The sequence below is a fragment of the Cynoglossus semilaevis genome, chromosome 8 (assembly GCF_000523025.1).
Source record: "Cynoglossus semilaevis isolate Cse_v1.0 chromosome 8, Cse_v1.0, whole genome shotgun sequence".
NCBI lineage: Eukaryota > Metazoa > Chordata > Actinopteri > Pleuronectiformes > Cynoglossidae > Cynoglossus > Cynoglossus semilaevis.
Genome location: NC_024314.1, coordinates 23,031,956 through 23,039,282, shown reverse-complemented (window position 1 = coordinate 23,039,282; position 7,327 = coordinate 23,031,956). Strand labels below are relative to the sequence as shown.

At 39.7% G+C, this 7,327-nt stretch overlaps 1 protein-coding gene across 2 annotated transcripts in view; it reads right to left on the bottom strand.

Moving 5' to 3' along the window:
* Positions 1 to 1,398: 1,398 nt before the first annotated feature.
* Positions 1,399 to 7,327, bottom strand: part of LOC103382815 (round spermatid basic protein 1-like protein) — a 34,903-nt gene continuing 28,974 nt past the window's right edge. For both annotated transcript variants that reach the window (XM_008315743.3, XM_025057196.1), the window contains one exon: positions 1,399 to 6,924. In XM_008315743.3, the coding sequence (XP_008313965.1) occupies positions 4,945 to 6,924 (1,980 nt within the window). In that variant the 3' untranslated portion in view covers positions 1,399 to 4,944. The remainder of the gene's footprint in view (positions 6,925 to 7,327) is intronic.

Here is a 7,327-nt window from a genome sequence, read left to right as displayed (position 1 = left end):
TACTAATACTTACTAGCATTGCATTGTGGGAACATGCCTGTGAAATGTGCCTGGAAAGAGATGAATGAAGAGATGACCTTGCCTTTCAGGGACACTTGGTCACACACTGACTTCTTTGTCCTTGTTTTCACTGTGACTTCTCTGAGAATTCCAATATTCCCATGTCTGTGGATGAGATCATTTATTATAGTTTCCAGTGAACAAAAGAAAAAAAAAAAACAGATAAACAAAACAGTCAATCATAATTAACTGTATAACTCTGAGGAAATGTGACCTCCCTGTACACGTTACCCATATGTAATTATGGGTAAGATAAAGTTCCAGTCCACTAGTAAAATAAGTAAAGTTTGCTAAAGTTAGAAATGAGGGGCCCATGGAAGAGTCCTTTCTTAATTTGCAATCTGGACTTTCATCATGAGATGTCACTAAACTTACACACTTGACTGTTAGTTAATGAAACTGTACTGAGTAGATTGGGAGCCAACGAGGATACAGTATCTCAAGTAGAGAGTCTATTGTGTGCACGACAGTCACACAGAATGAAGATTTTCCAAGTATTCCATCCAAAAAAAGAGAAAAAAATCCCATTCTTTGTTTCTGCTCTGACTTCCTGCCTCAGTCCCACTCCCACCCCTTCAAAGGTCAGCTGAGCTCCTCTGGCATTCGTGCTGTGTGAGTGTGTGAGGGTGAAATCAGGCAAACCGGCTCTTTACTGCTGGACTGGAGAAGACACACACACACATGGTGATGTAGCTGTTCTGTCTCACATCTTCAGAGATCACTGCTGCAGACTGTAGGGAGTGGGCGGTGACAAACCTGCAAAACAGTCACAGCAAAAAAGCAAGGACAGTAAAACAGAAGAAAAGAAAATGGAGAAAGTGTTAGACATCGATGTAACTGCAGGAAAAGAGTAACGACTTTAAGTCCAGCAAACAATCACACAATAATTACTCAAGTAAAATAGTGAATGATTGGCTTTAAAACGGCTGGATTTCTAGTTTTACATTGGTAGTGCTAATCCAATCCTGTTTTGTTACTGCCTCTATGTGGTCTAAATTGCGTACTGCACATTGGCAAAAAATAGAAACAAATATCAAGTGTATAAAAGTAAAATGCTGAAGGGCACACATTCTGCAGAGATTTGTCACCTGGGAAAACCTCTACTTTAAGTAGGACAGTGAAGGGAATTTTATTTTATTTTGAAAGGGAATTATTCTGCATTTTTCAAAATGAAAAAAAACAAAACAATTCTACATATATACAAATACATGTATATATATTTATATACACACACATGTACTATATATATAAATATATATGATTTATGCATATACGTTTGGCTAGAATAAAATAAATGTTTTTAACTATTTCATGAATAAATATATGTTTTACAGCAGGTTTTTTTTTTACATTGAACCTTTTATTAGTGAGGTTCTTATTGAATCCAAGTAGAAACCACACTACAAGTTTTTTTTCCTCTTTACAAAACATCTTATATATACTACAGTGCTGACAATTAGAAATCACAGAAACCCAAAATAGAAAAACAAAATTCCAACTAAAACTTTGAGATAAATAACGAATGTGAAAACAAAAGACAAATTGTTCTCAACCATCATATTTGTCATATTTATACAAAAAAAATATACTGTATATATATTTTTTAATTTAATCATCATGTTCCTATCATCACTTTGTGAAACGTCTGGAATACAGGAGTGTCAAAAAGAGCTGTGGAGGAATTTGTAAATCAAGTGCTAAATCGTTAGCTCAGCTCTTCTCAGGACCACATGGGGAAACGCTCCACCTCGGAAGTGACAACATTCAGAGGAGAAGTGACTGTTTTAGTGACAATTTAAGGCTTAATTGTTGATTCCCAGTGAGAATTTGAACCTCAGACTTAGGGAGGGGAGGAAACTGGGGGAGGGAGGGAGGAGGTTTCTCTATGGCTCTGCGCCATTTCAGCAGTTCACAGTTAAGGACAGGCACTGGAGAAATGCTGCAGGCTACATGAGCAAGTGGGTTACATTCCAACATCCGTGAAGTCAATCCAAGACAAATCCAATGACTTAAAAAAAAAACAAACAAACAACACAATCATTTTTTTCATAATTTCATTCTCAGTGAAATAGAAGAGTTTGATTGGAAAATAAATCTTCATAGTTCAAACAGAACATCAATAATAATTTACTATAAATTTTAAAGACAAGTAACTTCAGTCCCTGGTTAATAAATAATAGATTTTTACAGACAGGAGGCTCTACACTGCAGAGAAATTGGACGTCAGTTTGATACATACAGTGAATAGTGTTGGACAGTCAACCATATGATTATAAGAAATAAACTCTATCTTTTTCAAAAGCCAAGAATGCATTCTATATTTAAAATTTTAAAATCCTTTTTAATATATTTTTAAAATCCAAACAGCTGTGTTCAAATCATAGCTGTAAAAAGTGCTAGAAAGGGTTTTTAAACACGTTAGTGACGGGTTTGTTTTGTTTTTTAAGTTTCCTGCTGTGGATGAAACTGTAGTGACAGTAGATTCTAACATAATATTTCAGAGTGAATATCACTACAATGATCCAGTTTGAAATCAAATCAAATCCATAATTTTTCCTGAGACTCTAACTCTGCTGCCCCAACAGGTAGATGTGGATGGAAATCCGTCTCAGCTCGAAGCAGAGGAGTGTTGAGTGAGCATCTACAAACTGGATCCTTTAAAAGTCAGTTAGTTTTTCTGGGGCACGATTATAGACCACCCTGGTTTTGGAAGCAAAACCTCAAAACAAGAGCATTGGTTTTCAATATTAAAACTTTTCATTTGTTCTTTAAATTTTGTCCTACCATGGTGTGTTCACACTTGCAGTTTGTCTGTTTCAGGTACAACCAAGACAAACAATTCCTGCCAGTATTTCACCATTGTGTTCAACTAAACAAGCCCAAGTGTCACAGTGAAGTAAATACTTTTGTGACATTTTGGTTAAACGGTTCTCCGTGCAAAGTTTCTAAAACGTAAAAGATATGCTGTGGTTCAAAATATCTGTGGTTCAGATCTGCTTTCTGGTCTAATAGCTGCTCTTTACTTGGGTTTGTCACTGCATATAATCTACAGGCATGATTTGGCACCATTTTGAATAAAAATAGCCTTCACTTTAAGCACAATCTGATTTTTTTTCTTCAATCAGACTCCAGCCACTTTTATCTCTCTCTGACCAATGACAAAATGATCTAATTGTTTGGGACGGAGGTTGTAGTTTTACAATAAATAAGGACTAGAACGTAGGCCAGAGCCTGAAATCGACTATCCGACCATATAGTTGGGACACTGTCCTGAAGCCAACTCTCAATGTTCCAGGTAAACCAAACAACACAAGACAAGTGTGAACACAGACCTGTTGGACTACGCATACTCTGGATAACACAACGATATGTTTTGTGGTACCTGATGACCTTCACTGTCCTATTTAAGCCAACATGACTCAAAATGACTGAGATCAACGACTAAGGAATTCACAGAAGATTCTGACAGTTCTCACTGTAACGACATCTGGGAACTCAACTTCAAAACTGAGCAGATTATTGCTGAGTATCATTCCTAAAAACACAGTATTAGGGCAAATAACTGCAACAAACTCCGATGCTGAAATATTGTGTAAGAAATGTTAAGTTATAACAATTGTTCATATATAAATTAGTGTTCACTGTGTGACCCATCGTTACTCCAGGAAGAGTCTTACAAAGAACGTAAATCAAAATAACAATAAAGGACACATATGGAAGCTTTAGCTGCAAAGGTCCACAGAAGACAAGTCCTCACAACTGTGACCTTTTTTTTTTTTCATATAAATATCTGACAGTAAAGTCTTTTTCTTCTCACCTCTGAGCACGCAGACCTTCAGGTGTCCGAGAGCACGAAGTTCACTCTAACAGAAACAGAACCACACAGCAGTTTCACCCCGAAAAAAGACTCTTCTTTCAGAGTTGGACTTTAAATGTAACCATACCTTACTATAGGCCAGTATTATACTGACACATGCAACAACTCCTTAAAATAAAAAACAAGTGATCATAGACCTGAGGCTGGGCTGAATGAAGTCCATCTCTTCTCCACCAAATACTGTGTCTCTGTTGATACATAGGACACAAAAAGTCCACACGGAGTTAAAATGCCAGGAATATTTCAATGTAAAACAATGGAATAAGAGGTTTGTTTTCAACACGTTATCTGATTTAATGAGACCTATAATCTGTACTCCCTGTCAGAAAAAAATATAACAATGTGGTTTAATGAAGGAAAACTTTAAAACTGGGCGATGGCATCGATCAGGATATAAAGAAAATCTTAATCAAACCAATGAAAATTAACAGAATAATATCCAGCTGTTGTAGTGAAACTTTTCTTGCCATTTACTGCAAGTGAGAAATATCAGAAGAGATTATAAAGCGTCAAATGGATCATTTTGAAAATATTTGCTCTGTGGGGAGTAACAAAGAATTTTTGGCAAGGTCTACGAAATGCCATTAATGATGAACTGGAGGCTTTCCCTTTAAAGATTAATTTAAAGTGAACTGGAAAAGGTTTTCCATTAATTTTGGCACAAAACCTCAACATCATTGTCGAGAAGCAGCACAGTTTGTCCTTCACAATTTGAAAGATTGTGTAGTTTTGTAATTAACATGACTTAAAGCTGGACCTAAAATGTTTTTTAAATATTGTTTTTTAAATAAAATTTGCAGATAAAAGGTCAAAAATATATTTTTTATGTTATTATTTTCCATTGAAAATCCTTGCATCCTCAGTGGTGTGCAAACATTTTCTGCCCACTGTCATCTCTGTATTCTTCCTGTTATTTTCTTTTTTTCCCACTTGTTTTACATCAACACAACCGAAATAACACATTTTAGTTGAAAACAGCATTATGTACAAAAATAAGATCAAATCTGTCACCGATTCTCCTCATGCCTTTGAGAGAAGCCAGAGGGAGAAGGCTGAGGAGGGGGAGGAGGCGGTGGAATAGGGGGAGAGTGTGGAGGAGGAGGTGGAGGCAGAGATTGTGAAGATGTTGGAGGAGGGGGAGGCGGTGGAAAAGATGGCGACATAGAGTGCTGAACCTGCCCTGGTGTGGAGGTCTGGTACTGCGATGGATGTAGTGGGTACGGGCTGGAGAGTTGGGGGTTTAGGAAGGACTGAGGTGGGAGGAAGGGGTGGGAGGTGAAGTGAGGAGGCTCAGGAGGGTAGTAAGGTTTGGAAAACTGGTGTTGGTGATGATGATGGAGGAGGTGAGATGGGAAGCTCTGAGAGCTGGAGAGAGAGGAGCCAATAGGAGGCTGGTAATAAGGCTGAGACTGTGTGGTGATGCCAGGCTGGTGAGGAGGAGGAGGAGGAGGAAGGTGAAGCTGAGTCACATGACTCGAATGAACTCCCTGGTTTTGCATCAGGAAGGAGTTGAGTGTCTGTGGCTGCGAAGAGGTGAAGGACGGGTTGGACAAGGGATTAGAAGGGAGCATGGGAGGATGGTGGGAGTGTGGGGGGAGATTGGAGAAGGATGGCATTGGAGGAAGTGGGAGGTGCTGTGAAGGAGAGTATTGCTGCGTGTAAATCCCAGGCCTCCCTGCATCCTGTGGTACACGGATCTGTGAGTCCATGGAGATCCTGCAGTCCGTACCAGTACCATAATTCCGTTTTTCCTGGAAAGGTAGTGTTCTCGTGTCCGCTGACCTTTGATCCCCCACAGCAGCCACTGTGTGTGTCCTTGTGTCTGAGTGTGAGGCGTGTGTCCGTACGTCCACAGGAGGTGCCATAACCTCCGTGTGAACCTGTGTTTTTAAGTCTGCGTGAACGTCTTCAGACTGAAGATGCAGTGAGTCCGTCTTCGTTGGTTTGTCCAACTGATAGGAAGGAGACAGATGAGAAGACGAGAAGGCAGTGAAAGGAGGAGACGTGACTGGTCTAGACTTTGGACTAGTCGTGGAAGACGATGATGAAACTGACGAGGAAGTTAATCGAACAGATGTGGACGGTGGAGAAGAAACAGAGAGCGTGGATGAAGCTGTTGGTGCAACGGAGGAGGGAAGTTTTGCGGAGGACGAACTTGGTGATTTGCGATCTGAATGAAACAAAGATGAGGACAATGAGGAGGAGGAAGAGAAGAGTGTTCGAGAAGTTGTTTTTCTGCTCTCTGAGTGGTGGTGATGATGATGGAGCTTTAAAGATGCTTTGGGTTTTGTGTCCTGGTGTTGGGAAACAGGAGGTGTCCGTGAAAGAAGTGTTGATTTGGTTTTAGAGGCAGGAGGAGGAGGAGGAGGAGATGAAAGTTGTGTTTTTGTCTTTGCAGGAGGTGACCCCTGCTGTTTTTGGATTCCTCCTTTTACTCCGCCACATTTGTCCTCCTCTTTCTCTTTCTTAGCTGTGCTTTTCACCTTTAAGTCCACTGAGAGCACAGGCTGAGGCACCAGAGGTGGATGCAGAGGTTGAGGAGTAACAGGATCTTGTTCCACCTTTTTGACATCTGAAAACATTCCATTTTCTGCCAGATCCATCTCTTCCTCCTCTGCTTTTACTCTCACCACTTCTTTCTTGACCTTCCTGTCTCTCCTCACTTCTTCCTTCTGTACTACATCTATCATCTCTATCTCTGTGTCTTCTTCCTCCTTCATTTCTACAATCATCTCCTTTTGATTCTGCTTCTCTTCTTCTTCTTCTTCCTCTTCCTCTTTTTGTCCTTCTTTTTGTCCGTCTTCTTGGAGGTACTGCTTCAACCTGACGTGCCAGGCCAGGCTGCAGACAGCAGACACCGTCTTGAACTGGTGGACCACGTTGCGGGGGATGAAGTAGATGTCGTCATGGCACAGGCGAATGCGAGCGTAACGGATGCCTTCACGACGCATTAGGTTCAGTTTGGCATCGTCTACCCACTGCACACACTAAGAGAAATGAAGGCAATACATTGAACAATACAACAGAAATGTATGTAGAATTTAGCAAAAGGCATCGGCTCTAGTGCCTAATTCAAATGTTTTAAATGTATGATAGCGTCAGGTCGTTGAGGTTTGGGAATGTTCAGTGTAAATTTAGCTTATGGAAATTACTGGTAATGCAATTACATTAAAAAATGAATTTACAATCATATTTCCCCACCGTTTTCTTTTTTACAAATTGAAAATACATTTTCTGCCTCTTCTCTGACCATTTTGTTTATTAAGAAACAAAACCTGACTGATGATCAATGTTGTGCTTCATATTTGGAGGATTTCTGCCGGCTTATTTGTGAGGAGTGAGTGTGAATTAGAGCATTTGGATTTCAATGCCATAAAAACAAATCTTCAG